Source organism: Vanessa cardui, chromosome 20 (genome assembly GCF_905220365.1).
Source record: "Vanessa cardui chromosome 20, ilVanCard2.1, whole genome shotgun sequence".
In the NCBI taxonomy this organism is placed as follows: Eukaryota; Metazoa; Arthropoda; class Insecta; order Lepidoptera; family Nymphalidae; genus Vanessa; species Vanessa cardui.
The window spans coordinates 6,586,968-6,604,042 of record NC_061142.1 but is presented as its reverse complement, the minus strand read 5'-3'; the positions used below and the strand labels follow the sequence as shown (position 1 = coordinate 6,604,042).

The following is a 17,075-nucleotide window of genomic DNA, read 5'->3' as shown; positions in this document are numbered from 1 at the left end:
TAATGCAAATTTATATTTTTTTCAAGCAAAGACATTTATATACGGGAATGAAGCAATTGTCGCTTTCCGCTTGATTTACATTTTCCCCTTTAATCGTTATCTCATAAAACATACCCCTTGTAATCACCACGCACCTAATTAACATATCATAACGAACCGAATACGTCGTGTAACAATAAAATGTCATGTTACGGTATGAATTATTATGTATGGTATGTATGGGTTATAAATACCGATGTGTCTACGAGTAGGTATTCAAATGATTGCGGTCGGGATCGACGTACTCGCTTCCTTCCGCTGCGGACCGACCGCATAGTAATTGCCTCTGAGGAAGGCGGTGCCAGTAGTAAATCATCAAAATTATTGCCTAATATTACTACGATTCTGCGGGTACCTTAGCAATCTGTTGTTATGCGGTACCAATTTAATTCATGGAGCTTTGTTTAAATTCGAAAACCCGGAATAAATTTCCTTTCGAATCCCACGGATACGTTCCGCATCGCGTTGCTGGTGCATGTTATATCTTTCCGAGGTAAATGTACTTGCATTCACGTATTGGAATTGCTGAACTGGCTTTATCGTTCAAGTATAAATATAGGGTTGAAGTAAATTATGCAATAACAATATATCGGTTGGATAGTTTATATACTGCTTAAATTCTTACTAGCTATGCTCTGTGGTTTTAATGGCGTATACAAAGTTCATAGACTATACACAGATTCAACTGTCTTTTTTAATTTTTACTCTAATCAAATCTTATTAAAGTAATTCGTTTTGTTTAAGTTTGTTTTCACTCATTACCAAGATTTACTCAAAAAGAAAGAAAAAGAAATAATGTCAATGGTTGCATTTATTTTCGATACTCGCAAATAATCACATTATAGCAATTTAAAAAAGGCAATTATTTTGTTTACGACTGAAATAACGATCTTCTTTTCTATACATTTGCTTGTATAGAAAAATACTATATATACACTGGTTTCCTTAAGGTATTATGATCTGTATTTTCCACTGAACACAATTATTATCAACATTAACTTCCATACTAATATTATAAATGTGAAAATAACTTTATTTGTCTGTCCATCGCTCTTTCACGATCAAATCAATAAACCGAATTTGATAAAATTTGGCGTGAAGCAAAGTTAAACTCCAAGAAAGGACATAGCCTAGCTAAAGTCTACTGTGAAGATTCACGTTTTATTTACTTGTTTAGGTTATACTATATTAATATAACTATTTTGTCTTTAACATTATAATATTAATGATGTACTGTATTTGATATGTATATAAAATTTTAGTACAATTTAAATGAGTTTTATTAATAATCCTGGGTTACTTTTTAGATGCACCCGTTTGTGGTATGTCGTCGCCTCAGGTGGTGGGAGCGGCGTTGGATGAGTCGCTCCATGTCCGGTGTTCAGTGCAGGCTGATCCCGCTGACGTCACGTTTCTCTGGCAATTCAATAACAGTGGGGAGAGCTTTAATGTTTCACCGGCGAGATATGGTAGGTTAATCGAAGATAACAATATTTTTTTACTTTTTTTTAAAAATAAAAAATAATTTTAGATGTATGTTTGTCCTCTATTAAGCTGGTGATTAACGTTTGATGGTTTTGCATAATAATCTTCATAGATATAAATGTTTTATATAAATCTTTATTCTACTTGTGCGAAGTCAGGACGGGTAACTAGTATACGTGATGATGTAATGCTATGTTAAGCATTGCATCGGATTTACATAACACTTCAGTGAAATTGATTATAAATATATGGCTCTTTATTTTTTCTTGTCAGCATTATTCGATATGTTTCTCTGGGGAAAAGTATTTTATTCTTAGGAATTGTATACGAGTAAATAAAGGACAAGTAATATTAATTTATTAATTAGACTGAACAAGAAGGTTTTAGTTTTGATTACGATGTTCTTAATTTATGCTTCACGTGATAGAGTGGCGATTACTCTTGGGCAAACATAGCTTAGGAGAACCTGTGTGGTTAGGTTAGATTAGAGATGATTTTGTCCAGCAATGCAGGGCAAGCGGGTGGAAAAAATGAAAATTATGCCCAATTTTTTTCCAGTTGAGAAGGGAAACATTGCAAGGAAAACTTTAGATGTCGGATGAAATTTCACTAACTAAACAACTTTAGATCAGAGCGGTTAAACAAACTAAATCATTTCAACACAAGAGGCTATTATATGACCATTATTTTTAGACAATGTCGAACGCAGCATAATGACGTTTCAAATACGTTTGATAAATTATTAAATACAGGTATTTGTTTAGTAATAATTTATTCGCGATAGATTAATTCATTTACCTATTTCATAAAGTGATAAAATTTACTTTTATTACCCAATTGGCGTTTTTAATGCAAACACGTCGCGCTGATTGGCATGAACGTAAAATAACACGTCGAAATGTGTTATAAACGTTGTTTTATAAATTCGGTTTAATAATACTTAATTTATGAGAAATCGTTATCATTAATGTTTTTGGTAAATAATACGCAACTACGATTGACGCCGATCGGTGTTGTATCATTCTGGGTGAGAATAAAAAACAGTTCGATTGAAATGATTCACATTGACCGACTTAATTTTAATTAGGGTATTCTTATATCTTTACTGTTAGTAACAGTCTGTAAATTTCCCACTGCTGGGCTTATGGCCTCGTCTCCCATTCAGGAGAGGGCTTGGAACATACTCCACCACGCTGTTCCAATGCGGGTTGGTGGAATGCACATGTGGCAGAATTTCGATGAAATTAGACACATGTAGGTTTCCTCACGATGTTTTCCTTCACCGCCAAGCATGAGATGAATTGTAAACACAAATTAAGCACATATATAAAGTGGTGCTTCCCTGGTTTTGAACCCGAAATCATCGGTTAAGGTGCACGTTTTCTAACCACTGGGCCATCTCGGCTCAGTACTGTTAATGTGTCAAATTTAGGTTGGGGAAAAAGTCTTTTCGCATATAGTACGTACGAACTTGTAATAAAATCTCTTTGGCTATACCATTTGTATCTGGCTGGTTTTGGTATCATTAAAAAGTTTTAATTTTAAAGAAGGCACTTCCAAATTCAAATTAGGAATTTGTGTGATTTTCATTTGTTTTTGTTGTTGTTAAAATGAGTGAATCTAAAGAAGAAATTCGATACATTTTAAAATTTTACTATAAAAAAGCTAAAAATGCAACTCAAGCCGCGAAAAAAAATTGTGATGTTTATGGACCTAATGCAGTATCTGTGAGAGTAGCGCAAGTTTTTTTTAAGCGTTTTCAAGCCGGAAATTTTTAATATCAAAGATGCAACTCGCTCTCGTTGCCCTGTTACGGACAAAATCGATGCCATTTTTGAAAAAGTGGAGCAAGATCGGCATATTAGTAGTTACGATGTAGCTGAAGAACTGGCAATTGACCACAAAACGGTTTTGACTCATTTGAATAAAGCTGGGTACACAAAAAAGCTCGATATATGGGTGCCTCATGAACTCACTGAAAGAAACCTAATGAACCGTGTACTCATTTGTGATTCTTTATTGCGACGTAATGAAACCGAACCATTTTTGAAGAAGCTGATAACTGGTGATGAAAAGTGGATCACATACGACAAGAACGTGCGAAAAAGATCGTGGTCAAAGGCCGGTCAAGCTTCACAGACTGTAACAAAACCCGGATTAACTCGCAACAAGGTAATGCTGTGTGTATGGTGGAATTGGAAGGGCATCATTCATTATGAGCTGTTACCGCCCGGCAGGACCATCGATTCAGAACTGTATTGCGAACAATTGATGAGATTGAAGCAAGAAATTGAGAGAAAGCGGCCAGAATTGATCAACAGAAAGGGGTGGGATTTTCACCATGACAACGCTAGACCTCACACATCTTTAGCCACTCAACAAAAATTACGAGAGTTTGGCTGGGAGGTATTAATGCATCCGCCGTATAGTCCTGACCTTGCACCTTCAGATTTTCATATGTTTCGGTCTCTGCAGAATTCCTTAGGCAGTGTCAGGTTAACATCACGAGAGGACTGCCAAAACCACTTGTCGCAGTTTTTCGATCAGAAGCCCCAAAATTTTTACAGCAGTGGGATCATGTCACTACCAACAAGATGGCAAAAAGTTATGAAACAAAATGGCACCTACATACTTTAGTCAAATGTAAATAAACTATAAAAAAACTTTTTGAATTTCCATATAAAATACGAAGAAACTTTTTCCCCAACCTATTATATCCATATATGTACCTATATACAAAATCGATCAGAGACAACTAAATAACGTATAATATATAAGATTATAATTAAATGCGATTACTTATGTAATATCCATTACTTTTCAACCGACTTCAAAAAGGAGGAGGTTATCAATTCGTCTGTATTTTTTTTTATGTTTGTTACCTCATAACTTTTCACTGGGTGGACCGATTTTCATATTTATTTTGTTTGAAAGGTAGTGCTTCCCGCGGGGTCTCATTTTAATTTTATTTTTTTCCGATGATGTTATCCGTATGAAAACGACATAAGTCTTAAATTTGCATTATGTATATGCGCGACAAATAGGTGTATAACTGAAAATCACGTTAACCAATTTTGATGATTCTTTTTTTATTATACAGGATATGTTTCAAGGGTACTTTGGTCAAAGTTTGGTAAGGTTCTGAGCATAGGATCCATGACAAAGTTAACGGAACGGAAGGGAACGGAACAATTCTAAAGAGCACGTTAGCGATACTCGGTCGAATCTTTTATTTGTAGGTTATTTGGATATTTGAGTCACCTTCCGTAATGTGGTTATGTTTATATAATTATCATAGTCGAATATTATAATCAACTAGCTACCCACCCCGGTTTCGCACGGGTGCAATACTGATACTAAATATACTACAGAATTTGTTTATTTACGACATCACATTGCAAACTTCTAAAATTATCAGTGTTTCTTTACTATATTGTTCATGTATTATATACACAAACCTTCCCCTTGAATCACACTATCTATTAAAAACCGCATCAAAATCCGTTGCGTATATTTAAAGATATAGGGACAGAGAAAGCGACTTTGTTTTCATATACTGTGTAGTGATGGAACTCATAAACGACTTACAGTTAGGGTGCGATATGGGGCAGTATCATTTACTGTCTTTAATCAAATTTTGTGTATATGATGTGATGCCATATGATGTGATGCCATATATTGTGATGCCATATGGTGTACGACATATATTAGCTCTTTTGTAAAGTTTTTTTACTGAGGTCGATTACAGCTCTTTCGCGGGTGGTACCTTGTAGTTTATGCCGCATGACGTATTAAAGCCGCATTTTCGAAATTCTATTTTTGCTTTATTCGAAAGTTTCTTTTGAAATTGTGTTGTTGAAGTAGTTTCTGATTCATATAAACGGTACGCTTAATCTATCCATATTAAGAAAAATTAGTTAGTCTACATCAGCTTCACTTAAAATCAAAAAATAAATAAAATTTTAACAAAAAGAAAACCCGACTTCAAACAAAACACTATTTTAAAACAATTAAAAATGCACTAAAAAGTAATCAAAATAATTGCATATTTAACATATTTTTTAGAGTCCTCCTAGGTAAAATGAAATGAAAAATATTAGACTACTTAAAAGTCGATTTACGATTATATAACGTAGTTATAGTTATTGCTATATTTGGAGCGGTTTTTCTTTTTGTTAAAATTTTATTTATTACTACACATATTATTTGAATATAGTATAGAACTAAAGGTCCTTTACCGTCCCTGGAAGGGCAGAGGGCTTCCCTGTAAATATTGTCCGTATTATAATGGTCCGTAGTATAATTAACACATGTAATCAAGTAAATTTTTATAATATTTTATTTTAACAGTTAGTTAAACCTCCTCTAACTAATTTTTAGAGATATGATTTCACCCAAAAAAAAAACAATTACTACAATTATGTCATAAATATTCAGAAAATAATTAAGGCAAACTAGTAAGAATTTTTTGACTAAAATTTAAAAAGTGAACACGACGTATTTTGTATTAAAAATGTTATTGTATAATTCAAATGATTGATATAAATTAAACAATTTATTCAAATACATAAGGTACGTTGAATGGCAGTACGAGTGAGCTCCGCTACACGCCTGCCAGCGAGAGAGACTACGGAGCGCTGACGTGCCGGGGAACAAACACCGTCGGTCAACAAGCTCAGCCTTGTGTCTTTCAAATTATACCGGCAGGTAAATAAGAGAGCTCTTTCAAGTTCTATATTAGCCCTTTGAAGTGCAAAAAAGTTCATTACAGTCAAGTTGGAATGCGGGTTAAATAAGTTCTTTATACTCAGTAATATATACGATATTACTGACTAATGATAATTAGGAATAGTTTTCTAATGATTACTAAAACTAATGATTATTTTGTGACTTTATTACATCTGTCTTTATAATTAATATATAAATACTCTCGTAACTTACGATTGTTTTTTATTTAGACGCTTTTAAATAACGGATTGTTGGAAATTCTACTACCGATTTATGTTGGATATTGTAACTGGACACAAAGCAATTGATCTAAGATAAAGTTAAGGCTAAAATGCCTCGATCTCGACGCTGTTTAATTAAAGCTTTAAAAACATGATTAAAAATAAAACTTGGTTTAACTTTTATTAACAGCGCGTCCATCCCCACCAAGAAACTGTACCGTGGCAACTGCCAATGATTCCAACTGGATCGACGAGTCCATCAAGGAAGAAGCGAACGACTACTTCGTTGTCAGATGCGTTGCTGGTTATGATGGAGGTCTACCACAGCTGGTGGTCCTCGAAGCCTTGGACCCTAAGACTGGAATCGTAAGATTCAATGTAACGGCTAATGAAACAAGTAAGTAAACTGTGACGGTGTCTTCAAACTGTTATTACATAATATATTGCAAAGGCTGTCTAGTCTGACACGAAAAAGCTTCCAGGCACAAGATCACCTGATGGTAAGTATTTAACATCCCTTAGAAATTCATGTTGTATATAATATTAGCCATCGATTACATCGCTAATGCGCTACCAATCTTAGGAGTTAAGAGCAAGATGTTAAGTCCCTTGTGCCTGTAGTTATACTGGCACACAACAATACTAAATATTGTTGTTAGGCGGTAGAATATGTCGTCAGTGGTTGGTACTTACCATATTGGCAGTCGAAAAGAATATATTTAAAATTTAAGTCAAGATTAGTGAAGTGAAGTTAGAATATTTAAAAAAAAACATTATTACCTTTTTTAGGTGCTTCTATATTATTCCAATAGGATTTCTAATTAAAATAAAATGTTCATGTCTTTTAATTCTTAATAGGTGTGGCGTTCCAAATGAGTGTATAATTAGTTAATATATCAAAAGTTATTTTAAACATAGTAAATTGAAATAATAAACGTAACTACGACTTTAAATACACTCTAATTTTGGAAAACCAAATAATTCAGTGCAAACAATCCAGAATACTGTATGTTTTGTCAACAATAACACAAAACGTTCGTACCTTAATAAACATGTTACTTATGGAATCAAATATTTGCTCGAAACCTAAATTGAATCCCCAATCTTCAAACACGTAAACACTACACACATTTACGGTAAGGGGCGTCTGTCTGTCTTGAATTAATTCTTTATTATTTTACGTAAATATTAGTTCTAAAACCACTGTGACAGGCTTGATGTCAAAACATATCAAAACATACATACCAAAAACAAAATATGGAATGTGAAAAACATATATCTTTATATTTAAATTTCTTAGGGCAACTATATGTAGTATAATGCTGATCTATTTTACGCCTTCCATATTGGTCTCATTACCGAACTGAACCAGCTGGAATTACGCTTGAAATTAATAATTAAACTTACTAATTTCTATGTAGAAATTACAATACTTACATTATAAGTTATATCCTTATATGTGTTCTATTATATGTGTTTGTTTGTTTGTACGTAATATATATTTTTACTTAGAACCTAAACTTACCATAATTATGCTTTAGATAATATTCTCCTAAACGTTTCCATTCTGGTGGAAGATGGATTAACTCTTGTCCAAATTAAGTTGTATGGAAAATTGACAATATATTTTTTGAAGCTGAGGACTTCTGCTCGTATAACAAGACTTACAAGTTGTTTAATAACAAGACAAATTTGTTAAAACATATATTTTCAAATGAATTCCGCAACCAATCCAAGTGAATGACGTAAATTCAACGTAAATATATTTGTTTATAGAGAATTCATAAACTAAAAATTGGCGTTGGTAAAAATTATTGTCTGAGATAAATATTAGTAACATTAAAAAAAACAAATATAAGTCGTTAATAGATTATATATAGATATATGAATTACGAATATTACATTTAAGCACTAAAAGATAAGCATTTCAATAAAAAGTTAATTATTTCTTCTATCTATTGTAAATAGATGGAGTAGCTGTGTTCCTGGTACCAGTAGAAGTACTATGGACGAGCGGCAGCACTTTACGTCTTACTGTGCACTCGAAGAACGACAAAGGCGCCTCCGAAAGGATTGTCATACAAGCACTCTCCTATCAGGATCCAGAAAGGAGGACAGGTACACTGTTCACATTCGTTCATTTCATTCATTCTTTTATCGCTGTCTCATTCATCTTTTATCTTTGTAAAAAGAAACATAATCATTAAGTTATTTGTTGTTATGTTTGTATTTATGTTGTGACTAACGGATGGTTTTCTAAAGGCTTATAGGATTATAGATTTATTTTATTTTCAAGAAACATCGTACACCAATACTCGTGTGCCGTGACAGAAAACAGCTTATAGCTTGAAAGTAATCCTCCACCGGTTGATATCGTATCTGTTAGAAGTCTAAACCATTTATGATATTATTTTAATTTCATTAGTGGCTTTTACACGTGTAAATCAAAACAAACTATTGATTTTTTTTTACATTACAGCCTGTAAATTTCCCACAGCTAGGGATAAGGCCTCTTCGCTTTGAGGAGGTTTGGAACATATACCACCACACTGTTCCATTGCGGGAAAATTAGACCCATGCAGGTTCCCTCACGATGTTTTCCTTCACAAAAACGACATGAATCATAAACACATAATAAGCACGGGAATATTTAGTGGTCCTTGTCTGGGCTTGAACCCATGATCAACGGTTAAAATGCGCGCCTTCTAACCACTTCGCTATCTTAATTGACTATTAATAGTAGAATATTTTACGTAGATATAGAGTTCAATGTACTATCAATAAATAATAATCTAATATTCCCTGTTTTATAACACTTGTTTGAATTAAATTAAAATTTCGCTTTGAACATTATTAACCACAATATTTATTGATAAAATTAAAATAAGTTATTTATATCGCTGAATAATACATATTATATTAATTCATAGATATTTTCTCGTTGCTATTTGAATTCCTATTTATAATTACGATCGTTTTAAATTAATAATTGAAAATGCAATGAGGTGTTGATTATTTGCTTTTATATTAATTCGTATAATATAATGACGTTTCAATTGTTGATATAGAGATTGTGAATTCGTTTTTTTGTATAAGCAATAAATTGTTTCATAATTTATTTGTTTTTTTCAACGCAGAGCGGTTTGAATAATCGACGATTACGCCCTTGGTGATATATGATCTCTCTGCATCTTCAATGACTTGCTTGAATTAATTCGAAAATCGGTTCCTGAATTTCACCTACGGAAATCGCGTCGAGATTTTAATGTCTGAAAATTTGACTAAACAAAGACCCTCTGGTATCGGCTTTCGCCGGCGGTTTCAAGACTTACGATTTGGAAGCCGTCAAGAAAAGAGCCTATGCAATTCTTAAACTCTGGTTATGTACCTGCAAGTCACCCGTTATTGCAGATGTCCATGGTCGGTGGTAGTCGCTTTCCATTAAGTGAACTTCTTGTTCGATTGCCGTTTAGAGCACTAGCGATCCGCCCCGGGCTTCGCGCGGATGCAATACTGATACTAAATATACTATAGAATTTGTTTATTTAAGACATCACATTAGAGACTTCTAAAATTGACAGCGTTTCTCTACTATATTGTCCATATGTTATATGAAATATTACATAAATCCTTCCCCCAAATCACTCTATCTATATATTAAATAAATATTGCTGAAGTGGCAATGGGCAGGGCACATTGCTCGAAGGACTGATGGCCGATGGGGCAACGAGATGGACCGGCGATCTACCAAGTCCGCGAGGTATCGCTGGATGCAGGCCGCTACTTACCGGTCAGGGTGGAAAGCATTGGGAGAGGCCTACGTTCAGCAGTACACGTCTTACGGCTGACATGATGATGATGATGATGATGATGATGATAAAAAAACGCATCAAAATCCTTTGCGTCATTTTAAAGATCTAAGGATACATACGAACAAACCATGATTAGCGGCTTTGTGTTATACTATGTAATGATACATACATGCATGTCGAATAAAAATCATGTGATATCGATATGGATTAAATACTGTTAAAATTATAAATTATTAGGTCAACTATAATTAATATGCACTGTTTTAATTGATCTACTTATTTTAAAATAATCAATTTTCATTTTAATTTTTATATCTTTATATACTATTTTTTATCTCTGGAATTATTTCCGCCCACCTAGGCTTTGCACGCGAGTCGTTTGAAAACATTTTTTTTTTCTGAGCTATAATCGTATGAAATATAATTTATTTCATAGCTCAGATATAAAATTGTTTTCTGAAGAATATATAACTGGATAATTAATTCCGATGATTGTACGCTGCATGCAAACAAACTAATTTTACCCCCTATTTTTATAGTGTAGATTAAACCGTATTAAAAGTGACGTAATTATTATATTTCAATGTAATCATTTATATTTATCATAATTCATCTCTATACGAAATTAAACCAAAGTCAATGGTATATTTTTTATTATAAACAGTGCATACCTACATTAATAAATATTTCTTATAAAATAGTTATAGAAATAAATAAATATTAGAGAATCATATAACATCACATACATTACTCTGATCACAATGTAAGCTAAAGCACTCAATAAACAATTTATTTAATTTATTTTATGCCTTTAATGTATGAATTGCTTAAATTAAAAAATCAATATCGATATAAAGAAATGTATCCTTTTTTAGTAATTGGCCAATTTTTATTTCCTCAAAATCTCTTCTTTGGTTGGTTGGTGTTGGTTCTTTTTGGGGTGGTTCACTTTTTGTTTTCATTCTATTGCGCCTGTTCCTTCATCTTGCCCCGTTCTGTCTCGTTCGTAATCGTTTAAAGCATGACTTAAGAGGTAATTGAAGACGTTGAATGGTAGGTTGGTGAAGCGATATCAGGCGAAATTAGATAGAAGTTGAAAACAAGAAACTTTATTGTCAATAGGAAACAATTGGACGACCGAGTGTCTGGTAATCGGTTCTATTTTTGAAAATAAATGCGATCTTGATCCTTTATTTAATATCGTTTGTCAGATAATTTTGGAAAACGTGTTAGCTTGTAGATTTAGAGATTCTATTTTTAAAATCTAAATTCTGGATATTATTCTTGTTTTTTTTTTTATTAATTTAGATACATGTCTATTTTTTGTAGTCCTTCAAACATGATAAGGTTTTCTATATTTAATGTTCCTGTTTTTAAATCTACAAAGTGGATACTAACAGTTGCTTGTCACTTAAATATTTTTAGCGCAGTTAAGTTGTGTCAGGTAGGAATCAACGTAGCAATAAACGTCTTTCCTACATATACAAGAGTCACAAGGTAAATGATGAAAAGGTACTTAATAATGCAAACTAATAGTAAAATATTATATAGAAGTTCTCGGTATAGTTCATTTGATCAACATCAACCACCCACAGGAAGGAAAATATTAATATTACTTAAACTTGCAAAGGCCAAAGTCTGGAATAGTTCATTTTGTATTGGATTCAGAGACTTAATTATTAGTAAATTGAATATAAATATCACGAGTCTGGCCAGTGGTTTATGGTATACTTCGTTATCAAAGCTTTTACTTACTGCTGAGACTTTATTATAACATAAAACTATGTGTCCCGGAGCTATCCCAGTTGGTGTTAGGTATAAAAAATAGTTACAGCTAGTCTTAGTTCCCAAGGTCTTTGTTGTTTTAACGAATGGTTAATTTCTTACGGTGCTAATGTGCTGTGAGGAACGCTTTCTGATATGATCTTAAAAATTAAGCTAAAAAGAATATTTAATTCTTATTCTTCGTTTAGAATCCAGTTTTATGTAGCTCATGAATTTAAAAAAAATGTAATTCGTGTTACCCGTGTTATTCGTGTATTGTACAACACAAAAACGTATTGAATTCTTATTATTTAAAAAGCTACCAATATTGTTTCCTAATTTCACTTGATTGAAAAAAGTTCATATTTTCTATTGTTTTAGGATGCTTAACTTTAGAAGGAAATCACGGTTTACTTAATCAAAACATATAAATCGCCTTTCCCAAACTTTTCTTTGCGATGAGCTCCTTGTAGGGTGAATGATTTATTCTATAGTAACCGCTTGTGTCGATCTACTCTTGGTTCAAGGCTTCTTCCTTAGAACAGAAGGTGTTGGTGCTTATTTCACCATGCTGCTTTAATACATAATTGTGATAAAATTCCATTGAAATTTGAGACATGTTTTTTTCTTCACGATGTTTTCCTTGACGGCCGAGCACGAAATGAATATAAACATAAATTATTAAAAACCAGTTTTATCAAACTGAAAAAAGTATAAGGCTAACATTTGATTTTGGCGGTATTAAACGAATACTTAATTTAATTTATTATTTATTTTATACACAACAACAGCAGCCTGTAAATTTCTCACTGCTGAGCTAAGGCTTCCCCTACCTTTGACGAGAAGGTTCGGAACATATTCCACCACGCAGTTCCAAATTCCTCATGATGTTTTCCTTCACCGCCGAGCACGAGATTAATTATAAATACTAATTAAGCACATGAATATTCAGTGGTACTTGTCTGGGTTTGAACTCATAATCATCGGTTAACATGCACGCATTCTAACCACTGGGCCATCTCGACTTCCTCTATACTCGTTTGAAGTAAATGAGTGTTTTGAACTAAATAGTTGTTTCCTTTTTAGATGGAAGTCAGAATCTGATGGCGGGGATGTCGAGCGGAGCGTTTTGGTCCATTGTGCTCACGATGGCACTCTGTACCTGCGTCGCGTTATTAGCTGGCCTCTTTCTGAGAAGGAAAAGGTATTTAATAATTTAACACTTTCTCAGAATTTAGAGACATGATTATTTTAGATATTATTTTAATAAGCAATTTAACTTAAGACTTGATTCATCGTTTTACAGTAAGTTAATAAAGAAAAATATGAATATAAGTTTTTATTTAATCGACTATATTTATCAAATGATATTACACATTAAAATATATAATTTAATGTGATATATAAATAACAATATTGTGTATATAATTAGCAGATGAAATTGACAGTTTTGAACTCGCTTAAAATTAACTCGCAAGATTTAGCTCACACATACCGAGTGATAAAGTAAAATAAAATCTTGTTAAAACATTAAATATAATATAATGAATACATCACTCGACTAAAGCAAGTAGCTGTTTTGTGGATCAAATTGGTTATAATTTTTGGCTTTCAATTTTGGAATAGGATTTCGATCTTCGATTTCCTCTCAGGAGACTGACACGAGTATTATATTATTATTAAGCTGATTGTATTTGTTGATTAGTAACAACAAATAATTTGACAAACTCGTGTTATAACCAATGAAAACAAAATAATAAAAAGCATGCTGTCACACGTGTATCGAATTGATAATTTTATGTTGAAAATAGAGTTTTATTTGGAAATTATATCATATAAATTAATTTGAATGCATTTTGCCATTATAATATTCGTGTAATGAGGTTTTGTATTCCATATTATTTATTATTTCCCCTAATTTATATATGTATTTCATATTAAAATCTGTTAATAATATAAATTAAAACACGATTAAATAAAGAGTTAATTCCGAATTGTCAATTTTAACCATATAATGTTTTCCTTGAAATATATAAAATGAATGATTTAATGTTTTTGTTACTTTCTGTCCGTACATATTGAATTTTTGTTTATAGAGCACGGTCGGCGGGCAAACAACATTCGCCTGAACTCCAATTAAATTCCGGCGATGGACAATATGTCGTTGCCTACACGTTGAAGCCGCCTAAACAAGCACAGCCGGATATTTTAAATCCGCCACCTGGTTAGCCCTACACTTAATTGCATTCTGTGCAACAATTAAACTCTATACAATGCAACGGAAACTATTAATAACGTCTTAAAATAAATGTTGTCTTAAATTTTCGCGATGATTACACATTTAAATAAAACTATTTATAACGGATGAATCGCGTATATTAATTATATTTAAACATCCCGACGTCACCGTGGTCTCCCGTGGTATCCCGTGGTCACGGGCAGACTCTGCCCGTGACCACGAACACTGCAAAGTGCTCGAAACGTCGGGATGTTTAAATATAATTAATATACGCGATTCATCCGTTATAAATATTTTTATTTAAAAATATATGTTCTAAATTTAAATTTTTTAGAGATGGTCTGATTTCCAGATGTAAGAGTTGAAGTTTATTAACAAATAAGGACGTATTTCAGGAGGGTTTGTCCAATAGTTAGGTCTTCTAGATAGACAATTTTGGCATAATTTGGCAGCCAGGTTACCTTACGATGTTTTTCACAACGCACGTCGATACGTAACATGGAATTTGAATTTGGATAAGTTAGTCACAGGTTCTTTAGTTACGAACTTTTTGACAAAGACTTTTTTTGGTACGACTTGGGATTCGAATCCATGAGCTCGATCAGCAGCCTTATAGACCATCGTGTGCAACATATTTTGAAAGTAAAAAGAGTTTTATATTCTGGTTGAAAAAGGTTATGAACCCTGGCTCTTTTTCTGGATACGTGTTCGGCGTATGTGTGTAAAATGTGGGTTCATATCTGTTGGCTGTCTGTCAAACCAATTTACCGCGAAAAAGGATATCTCGCAAAACCTCTATTACTTTTACGTACTTTATATTTTTGCATTTTTTAAACTAATGGCCCGTTCAATTTATAGCAGTGTGTTTCCGAAACAACTTTTTAGTAAGCGGATTTTTTAGATTTTTTTTTTGCGTTAGTGAGGTAAACATCAATGTTATTCTGAATAAGGGTCATCGTGATGAAAGTACGGAAGCTGTCAAAATATGACCCTTTAGAAATGAAACATCTTTCGTGTAAAATTGAAGTGGTCGCTGTTCGTTTATAAAAAAAATATCGTTTCCAGCGGACTTCGTTAACTGAAAATGCATTTGCCGATGTAGAGGTAAAAAATATAAAAATATCAATACGATTTTAGACGGGAGCCCTCCAAACTTGAAGTGTGGGGTCGAGGCTGTCAAAAATGGGACTCTTCACACGAGTGACGAGTGGTGCGAGCGAGCAGCTCGTGTGTCCGAACGGCAAGTTAGCATATCGGAAAAAACGGTACCTTTTTTTTTCAATTAAAATAAATTCCTGTTTTGGCTATTTAGTATTTTTTTTTTAATATTTGTCTTTTTAACAATGTAATTTTTGTCTACATTATTCTTTTAAACTGCATAATTTAATAGAAAACCTTAACTATGTATTTGAATTATATACGGTTATGTCATAAAATCAATCTCCAAACCAAATAAAACCTCTTTCTACACAAAATTTAAGTACGATATAAGTAGTATTTGAAATTGCAGCCGAATCCTTATGCTACAATTAACGTACAGCCTTTTTTTCATTTTATTATTTTTTTATTAAAGTTTTCTTAAATAACAAATGCCCTTTTTACCTTATAAATTATGTAAACCCGCAAATCGACTAACTGAAGAATATAAGTGGTCATTACCTCCTATAGATTTATATCTTTTGCACAATGACACTTGAAAACATCAAAAGTAATGTTAGTAGTAAGCTACCACAGCGCAATGTAATATTATGTTTGTTTCGCAGTCTATATCGTCAACAAGTACAGTTGCGAGCAAACCAGTCACGATAAGTACCTCCACGTTAAGTAGAAGAGAACATCTCATAGCTGAAGAAATACCGGGCCCGGAGAGTTGTGTATAGACAAACAGTTTCATAGAAAAAATTGTATTAAATAATTTTAAGAGTAATTTTTATGTATTGACTGTGAAAATTGTGATAAATGCGTTGTAAATAATGTAAATGGATAATAATAAAAATTGAAATGTGTATTGTTTTTTTTTTTTCATATATAAACTTTTTCAATACTTACCTTAAATTTAAACAAAGATTCTATAGATAGAGATAGATAACATAATAATTTTGATCTAATTTGCAGTTTAATTATGGCGTACCGAAATTTATATTCTAAGCAATGTTAGATATTAATTATGACCGTGTGGAGTTTTTTTTAAGAATTCTGGCAACATCTTCTTATTGAATTACAATTATCTTCACGAATATAAATAAATTATCTTTTTATGAATCATTTTTCAGAAAGGTAAAGATGTAAATCTCCCACTGATGTGTTGGAGCCTTCCTTCAAAAAGTAAGTTTTGGCTTATTTTGATCTTATACTTTATTAATATTGCTCACCAGTTGTGACTATGTCGCTCCGTTAGTTATATTACAATTTTTTAAATTTTTATTTCCTTAAACTTAAACATTCAAATCAAAATCAAATCAAAATCAAAACATTTTTTACATTTTTATAATAATTTTGCTTGCACCAGGAAATGCCAAAATATTTATACAATAGTTAGTGTGCTTTTAATATTCGAATAAATATCATATCTAAGTGATTCGCTCCGAACACATTGTAGTGAAATATGGTAGATATCTCACCACATTCGGTGCAATTGGCGGTTGTTACTTTTTTCAATAAATAGATTAATCACTTGTAAACAAATCGCATTGTAATTAAAGTTGTTAATTGTAAAAATCAGTGGTTCTTGCCAGGACTTGAATTCGCAATCTTCGGTTAAGATTAAGATAATCCAATATCTATCTG

General features: G+C 32.5%; 1 protein-coding gene across 1 annotated transcript in view; it reads left to right on the top strand.

Moving 5' to 3' along the window:
- The window catches only part of LOC124538631 (neural cell adhesion molecule 1-like), a 158,477-nt gene extending 142,211 nt beyond the window's left edge, over positions 1 to 16,266 (top strand). The window contains exons 11-18 of the mRNA XM_047115751.1: positions 1,347 to 1,508; positions 6,097 to 6,231; positions 6,664 to 6,870; positions 8,442 to 8,591; positions 13,136 to 13,253; positions 14,146 to 14,273; positions 15,426 to 15,553; positions 16,052 to 16,266. Of these exons, the coding sequence (XP_046971707.1) occupies positions 1,347 to 1,508; positions 6,097 to 6,231; positions 6,664 to 6,870; positions 8,442 to 8,591; positions 13,136 to 13,253; positions 14,146 to 14,273; positions 15,426 to 15,553; positions 16,052 to 16,168 (1,145 nt within the window). The 3' untranslated portion in view covers positions 16,169 to 16,266. The remainder of the gene's footprint in view (positions 1 to 1,346; positions 1,509 to 6,096; positions 6,232 to 6,663; positions 6,871 to 8,441; positions 8,592 to 13,135; positions 13,254 to 14,145; positions 14,274 to 15,425; positions 15,554 to 16,051) is intronic.
- The last annotated feature ends 809 nt before the right edge of the window (positions 16,267 to 17,075 follow it).